The sequence below is a fragment of the Ursus arctos genome, unplaced genomic scaffold (assembly GCF_023065955.2).
Source record: "Ursus arctos isolate Adak ecotype North America unplaced genomic scaffold, UrsArc2.0 scaffold_21, whole genome shotgun sequence".
Classification (NCBI taxonomy): domain Eukaryota; kingdom Metazoa; phylum Chordata; class Mammalia; order Carnivora; family Ursidae; genus Ursus; species Ursus arctos.
This window is the reverse complement of record NW_026622886.1, coordinates 9,427,010-9,445,252: the sequence shown is the minus strand read 5'-3', so window position 1 is coordinate 9,445,252 and position 18,243 is coordinate 9,427,010. Positions and strand designations below refer to the sequence as shown.

Genomic DNA, 18,243 nt, shown 5'->3' with positions numbered 1-18,243 from the left:
CATTGAGGTAGGCTGTTTAAAAATCCTTATTGCTACCACCAGACTTAACTTTTTTTCTTCTCTGTTAAAGGGGTGATATCTCTTGTCAACAAGGAAAGTGAGTCCGTATCTCACTTCCAGACTTCAAGCTGTGATGATATTAATCCCTTTAACCAATCGCGTTCCCTAATCATCTCTTTCTTGTGTATGCAATATTGTGTGTGTGTTTTAAGAGAAGGCACAAGACGTTTGCAATACACGGTTACAAAACGACAACTTGTCATCGTACCGAATTTCTCATTTCTTGCTATTTGAGTTGTCCCTCTTCTTTTCCCACACCCAAATAACCTCTGAACTAAGACCCACGGCTCTTATTTTTAAACTGTTTTAAGCATACTTGACTCCTTTATACACATGAGTTTGTCTCCTTCAAAGTGTGGGAGGATGTGCACTTATCCCATTACCTTGGAACTTCTTTTGGATCGGTTCTTGTTGGTGGCAAATCTTTGCCTACTGAGGGTGGATTGAATTTTTGGAAACAACCGAAGCCGTCCCTGATGACTGAGTTTGGAGATCAAGCAGGATCAAGATCATCGGGTTTGAGGTCAGAATCAAACAAAGCCTGTCTGTAAGAATCACGAGATGCAGTGGCTTTCCCGAGTGGCTCTAAAGGTGTCCCTTGAGGCAGCATCTAGAGAGGACGTCAGGGGTCTCACACTCAGTTGGTGGACCCCTTGCTGGCTCCCATGGGTGCCGGCCAAAGCAAGGGACAGGAGGGACAGTGGAACTGGGACCCCGCTTCTCCCACTGGCTGGAGTCTGTGGGTCTGAGCAGCCTTGAATGGACGTAGATCCCAGGACCTCCTCTGTGAAACGGCGATCTTCATGCTTTCCTCCAGGGTCATTTTTAGGATAAATTCAACGTTGTAACGTGCTCATCTAGTGCCTGGTCCTTGCTGATGCACGGTGGGGTGGCTCTTTCCTTTGCCCTGTCTTAAAGGAGGGCCGTGGTTTGAATATGCCATTTCAGAAACGTGTGCCTGAAACTCACGTTTCTTAAAAAACCGCACCCTCACCATGAGGTCAGGATAGCCCACATGCGGAATTTCCTTCAGCCTGGAGCAGTGTGTTGTCGGCTGCGGAGAAGCATGGACGAGACAGATGGATAACCTGGCCACCACCTCCAAGAAGAATCCCTGCAGCTCCCGGGACAGGAGCTCTGCAGAGCTGCTCCGCTTCCCACCCGAGCCCCAGGGAGCCCCCAGCCCGGCCCAGCCCGGCTGCCTCGGCTGAAAGGGAGAAGGGTGGGATTCCCGAGTAATTAAAGGGAATTTGGAAGGCTGGGATGTTGCGGAATGTTAGATCAGTAGCTAGAACAGCATGTGGTGTTCTTTAGGCAGGCTTCATTGAATCCGTACAAAAAGAGAAAGAGGGGCTGCCTGCCGTCTGCTCATTTATCAAACAGCGAAACTCAGCTTTCACGGCTCCACAAAAGTGTTTGACTGTTTGCTGAGTCTTGCTCCAGAAATTAAAAGCTGAACAGCCTTAGTGGGGCTGAACCGACTCTGCATTTTGAGACTCAAACCAAATTGCGCTGGGCTTTCAGATTCTGGGACCAACCAGCTGATTATTTGGTGAAAAGCGAGGAGAATAATTTGTAATTTGCACCCCGTAAGAAACACTTAAAAAAAAAAAAAAGCAGCAAACCCCCTTCCCACAGGTTTTTGTTGGGCTGGAAGGAGGAGGTGCGGTCTGTTACAGCCCTTTCTTTGCTCAGAGTGGGAAAAGTCTTGACCTCCATTTGGGCAGAACGTGGTGTGGTGCAGCGGCGCCCCACCCATCCCCCACCCCCCAGCCGGCCCTTCCTCTTAGTTCTCTGTCTGAAATTACCTTCCTCCCTTTTGGAGGAGGAGGAGAGGACTTGGCCTTCCAGTACTTCTGGATAAAAAGTATTTTCACAAAGAGAACTGAATATCCCAACACATATATTGTTGGGAGACCAGGACACACCACAAAAGCCTGAGAAAACGAGCTGAATGGGGATCCTCCAAAAACCCATCCGAGGGTAGCTCTGTCAGTGAAGAGAATGGGCTAGAAGAGGTTGAGGGTAGTGGACACAGGGGGTGTTACCACTTGCAGCCCCCTCTGCTCCAGCGCCCTGCCTGTCAGTGGGTCACTGTCCCCCTGTGCCGCCAGGAGAGCCTGTGGAGCTAGAGCCTTGCCGTAAGCCTGTGAGGTCAGCCGAGCAAGCGTTTTATCCCCGTTTCATAGACAAGAGCCATGATGCTCAAATGGAAGGTCTCTGTTGGCTCTTGAGTTTAGCACATTGTTTTCAAAGTGATAATCACCTTCCACACTTCACGGGAAGGAACTCGATGAAATCTTTTACGAACCTCGAAGTGCTTCTCCCCTTTAATCAAGCAGCTCCACACCCAAGAAACTATTATGAGGGGGGAGCCCCCCCAAAATGCTAGCGATAAAAATAAAAATCATGGTGCAAAAGGTACTGCTTCTAGCATGATTTCTGTTAACACAACATTGGAAACAACTTCCGTGGCCAGCCAACAAGACACACTTCCCTTACTCTTCCACGGATTGAATCGATGAGTTAACGTGCTGAGCCGCAATGTCTCCTGCCTGGACTACGCTGCGGCCTTTTGATGGCCTCCCTGCTTCCACCCCTTGGCCCCTATGGTCACCTCTCCACCCAGCAGCCAGAGCCATCCTTTGGAAAGGTAAGTCAGACTGGTTCCCCAATTCCCCGCGTGGGAGTTGTTCCCTGTGAAGCTGCTCCATCTCATGCAGGGTAAAAGCGGAAGTGCTCACACAGGCGCACGCGGCCCCACGTGGCTGTGCTCCATCACCCCGTCCTGGCCCCCCGACCTCATCTTCTGCTCTTCTGTTTCTCGGGGGTCACAGCACAGAGAACGTGAAGCACACCGATTGTGCGTTTTATTGCCTCTTACAGGTAGAACAAATAGCTCCAGAAACCTGTCCTTGTTTCCTGGGGGCTTTCTGGAACATCTCTAGACCAGAGTCTGTGGCCCTAGTACCTTAGCCTAGGGCCAGGACATTACATAGGGTGCTGTTGGATAAGTATTTAGAAAGATTCAGGACTTTGCCCATTCTCTGAAATCACGTATAATAAAGCTTAGGAACAACAACAGGAAGAATAAAATGCTGGGTTTTTTTTATTATCTACATATAATTTGCAGGGAATAGGCGGTGGTTCTTTTAAAGAAAAGAAAAAGGGAAAGAGCCACCAGAACATTCTGGAAGATTTCTGGTGCTTCTTTCAAGGTCATCTTGAACTTCTTTTGTCAACTAGGAATATTTCCAGTAAGAAAACCCTTTTTTTATTTACGGAAAAAGTTGACCTTGTACACAAATGTTATACAAAAAACTTTTTGTTCCAGTCACAATCCTACTACCCTAACAAATACCCATTTTTACTTTTCCTTGTTCCCTTTCCATTCCTATATTTGTAAAAACATAAATTATAAGCACAGCATCAACGTAGGGTGAGGTATGCTGTTTCATTTAACATTATGTCATACAGAAACTTTCTGTGCTGTGACATAGTTTTTGTTACTATCATTTTTTAAAAAGATTTATTCGTTTGAGAGGGGGAGGTTGGGGGAAGGGCAGAGGGAGAGGGAGAGACAGTCTCAAGCAGACTCCCCATTCAGCCTGGAGCCCGACCTGGGGCTCAATCTTACAACCCTGAGATCAGGGCCTGAGACAAAACCAAGAGTGGGACTGGGATGCTCAACCGACTGCACCATCCAGTTCCCCACATTACATCATTTTTAATGCCTGCGTCGTGGTCCAAGCGCATGTATGATCATTGATTTAGCCAGCTCCCTACCATCGGACACTTAGATACTGTTTCCACTTTTTCTGTCTTCTTAGTAACCCTGCACATAGCTTTCTCTTACTTCAGATTAGTTCCTTGGAATTCATAGACCAAAAGCTATGAATATTTTGTGGTTCTCATCAATATGTATTGTGAAAATGCTCGGGGAAGGTTTGTACCCATAAACAGGGTCAGCAAGCTGGGAGAGCTTCAGTCTTGCCACACCTTGGACAGCACTTAATGTTATCGTTTTCCAAATGTCTGCTGATATCAGAGCATTAAAGGTGGTGCCTTACTGAATGGCCTGCTGCTGTATGGGGGAAATCTCCCCAGACCCAAATGCAGAAAAATCTCTGCTTTTCCTAAGCAACTAGTGTGTGTGTTTATCTTGTGGGGACTGGGGCTCTTGGAACTTTATTGTATTGGATGGATAGGAAATTCTGAACCCAAATCGTAACGCCCGTTTAACCAAGTGAAGAACCCCTCCATCTTCTTGCTTTCTGTATTTTCCTTCGATCTCTATCCGCGTGTCTAAAACAGTTCAGTATTGCAGCTTTGCGAACAGCTGCTTCGTATCTTGGCAGTTTTGTGATGAGACCAGTTCTGTGATGAAAGTCTGAGGGCGTCCTTGGCCAGAGGTGGTGAGGCCACCAAAACCGTGGTGCGCATCACGGGCAGAGTGCTTAGAAAGCCCCGTCGCGGACCCTGCTCAGACCCCACCCTGAATCCTGCATGTTCCTCAGGTCACAGCAGTTTGAGAGGGACATAGACAAAGTGAGAACCCATATCCTCAGCTGCCAGGAGTTAGGGTGAAAGAAACCAAGCTGTGTCAACCACAGAAGTAACGCCCTCCAAGATTTCAGAGAATGACTGCATTGTTTCCTGCAGTATCATCACTATCAGATAACATCTTAGAAGCCCTTTTTATTTCCTAAAGCAGTATCGTCATGTTCTCTTATTAGATTTTCTAACCATCTTTGTGAGCAATGCATGGTTTTTGTTTTGTTTTGTTTTACCCATTTTCAGATGAGGAAAACCTGTCCCATTATTCACACTGGGGACAGCTTGCTAATGTACAGAAATGGTCCATCTTCACGGCACCCATTCCAGACTCTCAATTTCTCTCTGATTCATCCACTTCCTTCCATCCCACCGATGCTGACTTACTTGAGGTCACCATCACCTATCCCTCGGATCTGGGGAGGAGTACATAAACCTCCAAGTCCCTTGACGTCAGAGGAGGAAACTAAGCGCAGAGAAATTAAACAGCACGTCCAAGTTCAACTAACTAGCAGGGTGTCAGTAAGTGTCTGTTGAGGACTGAGCAGATCCATCCATGAGAGCGTATCGGTGTGGATGGAAGAGGATGTGAACAGGTCAGGAGAGACTCTGCCCCATGTCTGAGAAGGCACTCTGTTCATGCCCCGCCAGTGGGAAGTCGGCAGTTGGGTCTCATCTCATGAAGGGCAGCCTGCAGGCAGGCTCTCTCTGACCATGCGTGCCTGCTTGGTGATGTATGAGAAGAGGAGGGAGGCTGGAAGAGTTGGGTGAAATGAGAAAAGTCCCTCGAAGTAAAAGGGGATGAGTTATCAGGACAATCAGTGGTAATAACAGGTAATGTTTATCGAGCCCTTACTAAGTGCGAGGCATTGTTGCAAATTATCCACATATGTTTACTACTAGATTTTACAAGAGTTCTCTGAGAAAATTGAGTTGTTTGAATGGTAATGCGCCTCACTAAGGGTCCCCAGCTAACAAGTGGCCAAGCTTAGATCTATCTAATCCAGGTAGCCTAGCTCCAACGCCTTTCCCCAGAACCCCTGCCTCATCCTGCCTTTCCACAAACATCAAAGTTTCTTACAAATCCCTGTGACTATCCTAGGCAGCACTGAGATGAGTGGAGCATACCCCTGGGCAGGGGTTGGGCTTCTCCTCACAGGTGCCAAGCCTGGGGCCAGGTCCCTGCTCACAGGGAGCTTACATTCAAGTACGGGGAGGCAGAAAATAGGCATGCAGGGAGCAAGTGCACAAGATAATTTCAGAGTGTGGAGTGAGAAGAAGACATAAAGCAGGGCCACGAGATGGTGTAGGATTGCTGGTGCTCCCCCCACCCCCGGCTGGTCAGAGAAGACCTCTGGGCAGGCACCCAAATGTTGTAAGCAAAGGAGCCAGTCCTGCGGGGATGTGGATGAGGTTGCATCCCGGGGTGGAGGGAACTGCCTTACAAAGGACCCCAGGGGGAGCGAGCCTAGTGTGTTTCAGGAATAGGGAAAATAATTTAAAAAGCCAGTGTGGCTGGAGTCTGGTGAGTAAGGGTGAGTCACAGCAGAGGAAGACCAGGAGGTAAGAGCAAGGACAGGTGACAGAGGCCAAGGGTGGGTCTTCATTCCAGGCACAATGGAATCCATTGGAAGGCTTTAGGTGGCGGGACTGACACATTCTGCATCACCTCGTACTCCCCCCACATTGTGAGCAGCAGGGCGAAGTGCAGGGCAGCCAAGTGAGACTCCCTCAGAGTCCAGAACTTCACAATCACTCCCCTGCTTGCCCCCCCTCCCCAGGTCCCAACACTGGTATCTTCTCCAGGGTCCCAACCGACTCCCAATAAATCATTGCAGTCAAGGGCATATGTTTTCCCTTTTCTTTGGATGCTGTTTGTCAGACGCAGTGACTGTGCTCCCAACTTTTCCCGATGGGTAACTGATTCTTGTGTTGACTTACAGATCATAAGGCAGCAGTTTCCACAGTTAACCACCAGAAGACTCGGGACCCGAGGACAGTCAAAGTAAGCACCGGGAGGCCGTCTCGTCCACAGAGCGCACGTCTCTGAATCAGGCCTGCACTCCGGGTCTTTTATCCTGAGCTCCGTTCACAGGCCTGGTGGGAAGTCTGTGCCTGGCACGGAGGAGACATAGACAGCAGGGCCCCCTCTCCCATGGCCCCTGAGAGAGAGGTTGTGGGAAGGCCCCGGGCCATTGGGCCCCCCCAGCTGCTTTAAGGAATCTGACTTTATGCCACCCTGCCTTTAGGTGTTCTTGTCAATTGTCTTGGGCATCACTTAAAAGAGCACTTGGTGGCTTCTTGGACAATCTCTAGGTTCCTTGGATTGTTTTGCTGAGCACATTTTCTACTCTAATAGTATCCAGTCAACCAGAGAAGCAACCTGGACCAATCCCTGCGAGGGAGATGGGGTGGAGAGGTCCAGCAAGACCCCCGTACACAGCAGCCATCACTTCTGTCAACCAGCCTGCCCATGTTTGCTTTTACACTTTCGGTCTCATGTACAGTGCAAGGAGCAGATCACCTGCCCTTGTGGGGCTTACACTCTGGTGGGGAAGACAGATCAAAACAAGATGCTCAGATTGTGACAAGCAGGCTTGTCATAGAGAAGAACAAAAGGAGAGCACCCTAGTTTGGAAAGGGTAGCCCAGGAAAGGCCTTTCTGGAAGAGTCCTGAAAAGTGAGAAGGATGCGTGGACCCCTTCTCCTACGTGGGAGTTGGTGGGGAGGGAATCTCTGCCTTCACTGCACAGGCTTCACTAAAATCTGATTTATAAGATTTGCCTCAAAGGGTGTTTCAAGAATCAGTGGATGTTAACAGGTGTTCCGTGGAAAAGCTCTGTTGGCCACATACGTTTGGGAAGCGCAGAGTTCAACAGGTTCCTTTATCGCAGGACTTCTCAGAACCTTTATTATGTTGATGTACATGGTGACTCCGCTAGAGGGTGCCTTATTATGTAGCATTTCTAACATTTTGACCATGTTGAGTAGCAGATCAGCACATACTGACTTACAAAATACTGACACTTAGAAAAAAACCAAACCCCAAAACAACCATATAGGATTTGTAAGACTTGAAAGGGTTGTACTTCAAAAGCAGCATGTCCCATAATGTCCCCTCACTCCGCCTGCTCCTGCCATCCCTGGGCAGCGTTCCCATCCTCCCAAGGCGGATTTAACTTTGGAGCCAAATTAGATTTAAAAAAAACAAAACAAAACTAGATGATCAAATTGGGAAAAGCCCTTTTTGGTAATGCTCTGAAAATAACAAAACTCATTTTTTGTGTGGTGGCTCAGAAGCTCTGGGGTCAATTTCCAATGAGCTTTACAGAAAATTTGAGCAGGGGATGTTTTGGAATAAATTTCTAATAATTTTCCAAGGTGAGAGCTCTGAAGAACAAATGTCATCCATGAAGAAAAAAAATCAGTATTTGTTTTAAAATGAGGCTTCCTCCTTGGTAAGAGTAGAGTACAAAACCACCCCCCTCCTTACTTATTCGCTGGTAAGCCCAGTGGTTGGCACATGACGGGCAATTCAGTCCACAGATAAGAGAATGGTTGGAAGCGTGTTGAATGAATGGAAATGAATGGGTCTTTGAAGAGTCACTGGCTCCAATACATTGTTGCTCATCTCTAAGATAGAAGAGTAGAAATAAGACTGCAAAAAAATAGATACATAGTAGAGACAGGGAGGAAAGATAGCAAAGATAGAACAGAACCGTTTCCCATCCTTTATAAACTTGGAGAAAATTTCCCTCTGCCCCCATGTGAGAGCCTGTTTTTGTTTTTTGTTTTCTTCTTCTTTAACCCAGAAGCTGGCAAATTGGGCACTACCTTCTTTAAAAATTCAGTGGTGTCAATTTCATGGTATCCCCTCCATAAGGACCAACCCACCCCCCCAAAGATTGGTCACATCTCGAACCAGTTGAAAGGTAACCAGAAGCTCAAGTCTCCAACCTGCCACTCGGCCTTAGAGAGAAAACCCCTCAACAAATTTATCTTGACAGGATACGTGTGGGGGTGGGGAGTGACTGGATTGTGTTGATGTGTCCTACAGAACTGAAACAGAAAAACCCAGAAGTGATCAGCCCGATAGCTTCACTGCAACTGCTGATTTCAGCAGCTCACGCGCGGGAAAATCAAGAAGTGGTCTGATCTGAATATATTATCACTCCCCAGATCTCAAGAGATTATAAAGGAGAATTTTGTTAGGGTTAGGGAGGCGTGTCCTAACTGCCTGGCCACCTGGAGGGCGCTCCTGGAGCCCACGGAACTGCCCCTCCCCCGCCCCTCCAGGGTGCCTCTCCGAGGGGGAGGCAGTTACGACAGTTGGGAAGTAGAAGGTGCAGAAGACAGAGAGCGGCTCAACACAGAGAAGAACTCTCTGATAACTGTCCCGACCCAAAATGAACTGGGCTGCCTTCGGAGGGCCTGAGTTCTTCATCCCAGGAGGCATTCAGATAGAGGCGAGATGCCCACTAAGCAGAAATATCACAGAATGGTATCAGGAGCAAGGGGGGGCAGGGAGAGGGGAGGTTATGTGTGCTCATCTCCCTTCCCCGCGAAGCCTCTCCCATAACTCAGAACGCTTTCTCACTTGTATTGTTTTATGACTATCACCAGCCATACCTCCGTGAGCAGCAACGAGTACGTAATGTGCCGCACAGTGTTTCTGAAAGCGAGGTCCATGAATTACTTCCATGAGCATTGCCGTGTGACTATAGAAACCTACTCTAGACCGACTAAATCAGAATCTTTGGGGGGGGGGGGGTGGAGCCCAGGAGTCTGTATTTTAATGTTTTGTAGGTGATTCTTATTAGCAGTTAAAGTTTGAGAATCACTGGCTTGTGGTTAAAGCACTTTAGAGGTACAAATCCTGCCTCTACTCACTGGGTGATCTTGGGTGGGTTACTTAAATTCCCTGGGCCTTAGTTGCCTCATCTGTAAAATGGGGCTAATGTAAAGTGTGAATTCCAGCCTTGGAGGGATTTTGTGAACTTAAATAAGGTGGTGTGTGTAGAGTACTTAGCACCACGTTAGGTGCTGTGATGAGCACCAGTTCACGAGAGTAAATAATGACAGCCTCTCCAGTGACTGGGGATCGTAGACCCGGGAATGTAATGCAGGTGCTCAACCGAGCAAGCTAGTCAGTTTCAAACTGACGTGCGTCGGAATGACCTGTAGTGCTTGTTTCAGGGCTGATCCTTGGGCCCCACTCGCCTATTCTGAATCAGTAGGTCTGGGAAGGGCCCAGGCATCTGTATTTTTATTACTCTCCATGAGTGACTCCGAGTTTGTAAAGGCGTCCTGCAGTGTTTTCTGCTAGGGCAGCATAGTGCCTTTGTGGTCAAAGAGATGTGTATTCAAGAACCTCTTCTAAAAAGCTGGATGACTTAGAGCAAATTTCTTGAGCTTCCTCCTTTTGCTCTTCCGTAGGAAGACTGTTCTAATCCCCATTTCCTAGTAGTATTTTTCGAATTCATGTAGGTAAAGCAGTTGCAAAGTGCCCAGCCCGTAGCAAGTGCTCAGTAGTTTCTGTAGCGAAAATCCAAAGTGCAGCTTCTGTCCCTCCTTCGTCTTCATTGAAAACGTTGCTATTACTAAGCCCATTTGAGATAATAGAAAGTTTCGGTCTTTTACATATCCAGTGCCAGCTGAGCCACTGAATGTATCTTTTTAAAGATACAGTTAAGACTACCATTTATTGACTAAGAAAAACCGAGGCCAATGAATTGGTGGTGGTGGTACAGTTAGCCATTGCAAACACGCCCTTCTTCTTGGGTCTCCACAGAAGAGGACCCTCGAGTTCTGTACCTCTGAGATCACATTGGCTCAACATAAGAGATTAAATACAAATGGAAATTTTTTCATCCCCCCTTTCTGCTTTGCAAAGTATTCATTCGACTTAACATTTTCTGTAGGAGGCAATTTTGGTTATTTTTACCTGCCTGATTGATGGCTGGCAACTTGGAACTTTGGTTTAATTCTAGATTTCTGAGATGTCAAGGCTCCCAGGAGAGTTAACTCTTGTAGCCCAGGGAGGATGGGCCAAGCCATCCCTGGCCTTGGGCACCCCCACCCTGCTCCAGAAACCCCACCTGATAACAGTGTATGTGGGTCTGTCTCTCTCTATCCCTCTCTGTGGCCCAGGTACCATTACTATGGCATTGCGGTGAAGGAAAGCTCCCAGTATTACGATGTGATGTATTCCAAGAAAGGAGCCGCCTGGGTGAGCGAGACGGGCAAGAAAGAAGTGAGCAAACAGACGGTGGCATATTCACCCCGGTCCAAACTTGGAACGTTGCTGCCAGAGTTTCCAAATGTCAAAGATCTAAATCTGCCAGCCAGTCTGCCTGAGGAGAAGGTGACCACATCTGAGGTGTTGCTGGGAGTGGGTGGCTTCCCTTTCTCTCTCTCTCACTCAACACACACAACTTCTCTCCCTTTCTCTCGCTCAGTGCAAAATGGTGAGTTTAAAAATATAAAGATAGAGGGGCACGTGGGTGGCTCAGTGGATGAAGTGTCCAACTCTTGATTTTGGCTCAGGTCATGATCTCAGAGTCGTGGGATCGAGTTCTGAGTCAGGCTCTGAGCTGGGTGTGGAGTCTGCTTGGGATTCTCTCTCTCCCTCTCTCTCTGCTCCTCCCCACCCCCCGCTCCTATGCTCACTCACTCTCAAAGAAATTTTAAAAATCTATAAAGATAGAAATCTGAATTAAATATGGACTTTAGTTAATGACAATGTACCCGTGAATATAGTGCTGCAAATCAGATAGTTTGGGTCATAGGCATTTGGAGAAAAGGACTGGCCATACATCAGTCCCGCACCCATCTTGACGCAGCCCAATGCACCAGCAGACGTAGAGCTTCTGCCATGCACACAGCCCCCAGGGAGCTGGGATACGCTGTAACGGAGACCTGAGTCCTGCTCCCGGGAACCCCGCAGCCAAGGAGGGAGACGGACGTTCATGCATAAGCAAATTGAGTTCACATAAAATGAGTGCATGTCTACGTTCTGAAACAAAAAGAACGTCTGTAAATGCTTTAAATCTAAGAACTAGTACATTTTTCCCCTCAACGTTGCCTTTTTTTTTTTTAATCAACAAACTTCCTATATGACAGTTTTAAAACTCTTGGATAAATGGAGCTAGAGATGAAATTCTTTGGCTGAGCAGATTCCAGGAAATTTCTGAATGTCTTTTTGTGATTTTTGGCAAACACCTCTTCTTATAAGTACTCACTGGGTTGTAACTTTTCCGTATCTTAGCTGATGAGGAGAATTTAATTAATACGCCCTACTGAGCTCCACTGTGGGCCAGGCGCCCTGCAAAGTGCTGGGTACATGAGCATGAATGATATGCCATTTAAGGTTTCCCAGAGCCCGTGGTCTCATGAGCGGAGAATGGGGGAGAGAGAAACCCATGCTTTCCACGGGATCACAGGGCAGGTGCCAGATGGAGAAACATGCCCAGGTGCCGTGGGAGCACAGAAGAGGGAGCCCGGGGTCAGAGAGCACCACGAATGAGTTAGACTTCCTTGGGTCTTAGTGGATGAGTAGGTGTTAAACGAATCTCGTCCCTTAACAGGGAATACATGACTTGAAAATTGAAATTCCAAGGAAGGGTAGCAGTCATGTGTATTAATTATGCTTTTATTGTTGATCCTCCCCCCCACTCCCCACAGGTCTCGACCTTTATTATGATGTACAGAACACACTGTCAGAGAATCCTGGACACTGTAATAAGAGCCAACTTCGATGAGGTAGGTCAATAAGTGTTGAGCTGTGGAACACTCTGCATTAAAGTATTATAGTAGGAGGAGCTCCTATCTCGTGAGCTCCTAGCAGGTGCCAGACCTTTGGAAACCCCTGATGTGCATTAGTTCACATAATCTTTCCAGTGATTCCAGGAAGCAAGCACTGTTCTTACCCCCGTTTTACACATCTTCTGTGTGCTCCTTGATCTCACTAGTGAGCTGCCTCCTGCCCCATGGGCCTACAAGAAAGACGGTCTCGCAGGGTGATCGTTACACCCAGTATTATAGATTCAGAGAACCTGAAGGAAAGCTTTCCTATATTTTGGATTTAATCTTTTCCTGAGGCTCCATTTTCTTTTTATTCTAAAATAGTACAGTTAAAGAATGGAGAGGAGAAACGAGAGGGTGAAGTACCAGTTACATAACCAGAGAGACAATAAAATCTTCTTGCCTAAAGTGTTATCCAAAAGAGCCTTCCAGGGGGATGGCAAGAAGCCACACATTTCACCCTATAAACCTGAGGCCTTTCTGTTTCCAGAAAATGCCTTCAGGCCAAAAAAAAAAAATCCCCAAAACCCCCACAAACCCCTTGGCATAGGTTATGGACATTGAATTGGAGGACCGTGCAGGCTCCAGTGGGACTGTAAAAACCAGGGGCTATTGGTGGACAAGATCTGGAGATTCCCTAGTGTGTGTTTCGGGGCGGGGGGGGGTGGGGGTGTGCAACGTGGGAGAGGGGAGGGTACAAAATGGCGTAAAGCACAAAATGCTCTCTCCCCCACATTCTTGTGCCTTTCTGCTGTGCCTCACAGCGGTGAGCGTTCACTGAGTGCTGCGCTTACTTGCACGAGCTCACCGGCTGCTCCCTCAGTAACCTGGGTGCTGGTGGTCGCCAGCGAGCTGGCACTTGGCTCACAGACCCAGCTCCAGAGGGGGCCGCAGAGTGCTGGTAGAGAAGGACTGTTGTTCCTGCTCTTGGCTTTTATTCACAAGATTGTTTAAATCTCCCAATTCCTTGATCAACGATTTAAGTGGATTTTTTTTTTTAAAGAAAGAAAAATCACTGCTTTCTCTCACGTTGTGGTTTGGCTATGTCTTATATCCCAAAGATCACTGAGATCAGAGCAAATAAAGGTTCAAACTCCGTTCAGATAACACTGGCTTCCGTAACAAATAATCCTAAGTCTTAAGACATTAGAAGTTTATTTCTCACTGGTGTCACGGCCCAGCGTGGACGCTCACAGGGGGAAGGTTGGTTCCTGGGGGATAGTTCAGGGACCCAGGCTCCTTCCACCATGTGGCCATACCCTGCCCTAGAGCCTTGGTGTCCTCTTTGTTCAGCTGACAGATGGGGAAAAGGACTACAGGGACGACATACCCGCTTCTTAATCTTGTCAGCCCAGAAGTAAAATGCATCTTTTTTGCCCGTGTTCCATTGGCAAAGCTGGTCTCATGGCCCCACCTTGATGCAAGGGGATCCGGTCCCTCCCTGGGCAGCGGTTCACCACCGCAGAAGAGGAGCTCAGAGCTCCAGTGGCCGGCTGTTCCTCTCCACTACAAGGACTAACCACAGAACCAGTGGCAGTCCCCCCTTTAGTTCATATGTACTTTTATTCACCTAAAGCTCACTCTCATCATCTCATTACACTTAATTCCATGCATTAATCCCAACACTTAACCGGGCACCTAACAGTGCCATGCATTGCTGTCAGTCTCAGAACTGGGGCAAGAAGAAGACCCAGCCTAGAGGGGGAAAAGCAAGAATGCACACCAGAAATTAGGATGCAGAGTAGACAGTGAGGGCTGCAGAAACCTTGAGGGGGCTGAGTGCTCCTGTGGGGAAAGTGCCAGACTCTGAGCCCAGGCTCTGCCATGAAGGCCTTTATTGTTTATCCTAGAAATAAAGATTAAAATATCATCCCTGCTTTTCTAATGCATAGGGTTCCTGGAAGAAGATGAGATAATGCTTAGCAAAAACCCTTTGTAAACTATAAAAGGTCATAAGTATGTTGCTGTTATCGGGTATGTCAACCAGAGAGTTCAAAGACTTGCCCAAGGTCCCACATCGGTTAGGGTCAAGGTCATGGCTGCATCTTTTGTCACCTGACACCTCAATATTCTTTCCACTCCTTTGGGCAGGGATATTTAGTGGCTCTTTTTAAAATGGCTAATCAAGGTGTGGTTCATTCTACCCAGCCACAAAAGAATGAAGGGGGATATTTTCCCCTTGATGGGCATGGCTTTCTCCCACAGCTGACAGAAGTAAATGGATGGTGGGTACATATGGTACACCCTGACATTGTAGTTTGCTTCAAGTCTTCAAGATCTTTAAGAGTTGAGGTTATAACTAATGTTGGTATCACATTCTTCAATTATCTTGTTGGCTGGTGCACTGTTTGTCTGCTATCAACACAGTGTAAGCCCTTGAGGGCAGGGACCTTGTCTGTCTTGTTTGCTCATGTATCCACGTCAGCCATACTCTTAGGCTCTCAGTGAATATTTGTTGGGGAGATGAGTGCATGGATAGATGGGTAGATGGATGCAAAAATGTCACGGTCTTGTAGCCCAGTCAGCCAAGTACAGAGAGCCCCAGTCTGCATGTAGGGGACTCCCTGGAAAGCTTTCTCCAGACTATATCGCATAAGGAGCTGCCAAGTCCAGAGAGTCTTGTGTTTGAGTCCAAATCCACCACTTACGAGCCTGTGACCTTGAGCAAGGTACTTAACCCCTGTGAGCCTCAATTTCTTTGGCCGTAAAATGGAGATGATTATTTTATCTACATAAGAATTCATAGAAGTGTCTGATTTTGAAATCAGAGCATAAGAAATGGTAGGTATTTTGGTGGCTAATGTTTTGTTGAGATCCTTTTAACACTGTAGCAATTAAGTATCCCTGACTGGAGGTGATCAAATGTACTTCTACAAGGTGCTAGTATATTCGGGATGAAGTAAATACGGATATGGAAAAGAAATAGAAAACCTACGTAGGTATTCTTAAGGAAATTGTCTCCTGATGCTTCACTGACCCAAGAAGGAAAGGGCTGGGAGCTCAGGGGACTGAGGCAGATAATCCGGAAAACTTTAAATAATGCTTTTCCATCTTTACCTCTGATGATTTCACCACTTTGACTTACAAGGAATAAGGAAACCTCCTCCCTTCTGGCTGATAATCAGCTTCTGTTTATTAGATGCCTACACGCTGCCAGGAGTTTTGCCTCAGTGACCTTATTGGGTCCTAGTACTGGGTAGACAGGATCTCTATTTCATAGAAGCCGATAGCTCTCATATTTAAATATTTAGGCCTGAGCTCCAGACTCAGTTGACTTGACATCCAGCTTAGCGTGGCCAAATCAGAGCTCTGACTTTCCACCTGAATTTGTTTTTCCCACCTCAGATTGCCATAACCACCCACCCAACTGTTCAAGCTACGAATCTTGATGCTTCTCTTTCCCTCACCCTTCATATCCAGCCTCTTGGGAGGTCCCACCAGCTCCATCTCCTGCATAACACTGTGTCTGTCCATTTCACACCCAACGTCCAAGTCTCGGCTCTTGAGCTTTCCACTGTTCTCCCTCCTTCTTTTCCTCCTCACTCCGAGGAACCAGTACCTTAGGATGTTAAATGGCCTGAAACGTGGAGAGTAGAAAGGGAGGTCAAAACTGACCCAACACCCTCCTCTCCAAAGGCTGCTCAGGAGACTGAGGACTGATCAAGGCTCCCTGTGCAAGTTGAGCGGACTTAAAACAGACAGATGCCTGCTAAAGACTGATTTTCCACAGATTTGTTTTAACCTACACAGCCGCTGATCTTTTCCAGAATTTCTGTTAGAAATTGACTGCTCACATATAAAAAAAAAGGAGTAGGGCTGCTTGCAAGGAGAGCTAAGAAAGACGGATGAATTCAGAATCTACCAAATCGTAGGAATCAGCTGGGCAGAGAGGGTCTTAAGTGGCTTTGGAAGGGCAGGCAGGGAGGTCCAGGACCTGGCCTGAGGCTGATACCCTGGGACAAGCTGGTATCAGGAAACAGTAGAGGGTCCTCGTGAAAGAAAGCACCTTATCCGAGAGCCCTGGCCATCTCCAGGCTCGGGCCAGCCAGCAGTCAGCCAGCAGGTGTCCCAGTGACAGAACAAGAGCCTTAACAGGTGAGCAGAACCACAATGGGGATCCTGGCTGGGCGACACTCAGAGGCTTAGGCAAGGTGTCACAAAGCTTAGGGCAGTCCACAATTTCTTGGGGCTGGTAGTGGCGGCGTGTCTGTGATGTAATAACCACTACCACCACTAACCTTTATTACGCATCTCCCGTGTGCCAAACACTAAGGTACTTGTACGAATCCTTACCAAATCCAAAAAGTACCAAAAGTGCTACTTTTATTGCTATTTCACAGGCGAGGAAACTTACCTATTTCTAGCTTAGAGATACGACACCCCTGGTTGGTAGTGGGGCCCAGGTTGGAACTTTGGAAGATAGTCTTCACCCATCTGTATTTTCTGTTTTAATTTTCAATCTGGCTGAATACTCTGCAGTACGTTCACTGTTGTGGAATAAATGGAACTGTGACTTCAGTGTCACAGTTCACAAACCTGGACTTCATTCACCACTTTGATCACGTTTTTGGTAATTACCATGTGCCCCCTAGGAAGTCAGGGGACATCCTTTCTCCCCATCCCACATCCCCTAAGCCTCTCTTCCAGTGCAGGCCGTGGGTGTCGTGGAAGTTTGTCCACAGGAGGCTGAGCTCAGGTCACCAGGCTGGAGTCAGACGTAACCTGGTCAGAGGAAAGCAAGACCCAACTTATGAGAGGGGCCTGAAGGACACTGCAAGTCGCCAGAGCAGGGGTAGAAAGATGGGAAGTGGGCATCAGTCCAAGGAGAGCTATGGGTGTCAGGAACAGGGGAGAGGGCCTGTAACCTGAGAAGAACAAACCAGCCATGAGACTGATTGGTGGAATGACTGAGGCAGACATGGGCTCCGTCTCATCCATTCCCTGACTTGCTATCTGGATTTGGACAAATAAGTTAATGTCTCTGTAAAATGGGAGCAAGGATTCTCGACTGTAGTAATATTACAAGTATTCAATGAGAGAACCTATGCAAAGTACCTGTCACATAGTAGTCACTCGATAGATAAAGCTGATGCCCATAGTAATACCACCTCCAAAGTATTAGACGAGGGGTACTAGAGTATCTTTTGCATTGGATCAGGGTTGATTCGGGGAACCAGGAATGTGGGTGATGCTACATGTGAGGGTTCGAGAGTACCCATCTGTGGGGACAAAAAGGACATGTAGTCCAGGAACCAAGTCGAGCCTATGAGAATTCACAAAAATTCAGTCATTCTTCCCTATATCTTCAAGATGAGCCACTCCTCAGTGTTAGCTAAACCTTGGGTATTTTTTTTATTCTAGGTATTTTTAGTGGTATTATACACATCAGTTAACCATCTTTGCTGTTTCCCTTCACTTCCCTTATCTTGTCCTGCTCCCAGGCCCCTACCCTGCTCTCTTCCTGACCTCCAGCTCACACACTAGAAGATGGAGGTATACAGGCCCCGAAGAGTTGTCTGCCGTCCACATTCGCTCTACCACTCGCTCATCAACAGCACAGCTGGAGCTCCTGCTATCATAGTGATAATGCAGTCTCAAGTGCCTCCCGTATTTCCGTTCTGCACTAGTGGTTAGGGTGGGAGTGCCCACGTGGTTTACCAGCCACATGCCACCATCTAGCATCCCACAGTGGCAATGACCAGCCAGGGCTCTTTGGGGAATGGAGGAATTTGGATAGGAAGAGGTCCTTGCATTTTCTTCTGGTTTTGGTACACATATTTGAACCGGGAGACTTGTCTGTGACACCTACTTTCCTCCCTTCCAGAT

The 18,243-nt window shown here is 47.4% G+C and overlaps 1 protein-coding gene across 1 annotated transcript in view; it reads left to right on the top strand.

Moving 5' to 3' along the window:
* The window catches only part of RFX4 (regulatory factor X4), a 134,565-nt gene that overhangs the window by 51,991 nt on the left and 64,331 nt on the right, over positions 1-18,243 (top strand). The window contains exons 5-7 of the mRNA XM_026499744.2: positions 6,558-6,619; positions 10,765-10,978; positions 12,298-12,375. Coding sequence (XP_026355529.1) covers positions 6,558-6,619; positions 10,765-10,978; positions 12,298-12,375 — 354 coding nt within the window. The remainder of the gene's footprint in view (positions 1-6,557; positions 6,620-10,764; positions 10,979-12,297; positions 12,376-18,243) is intronic.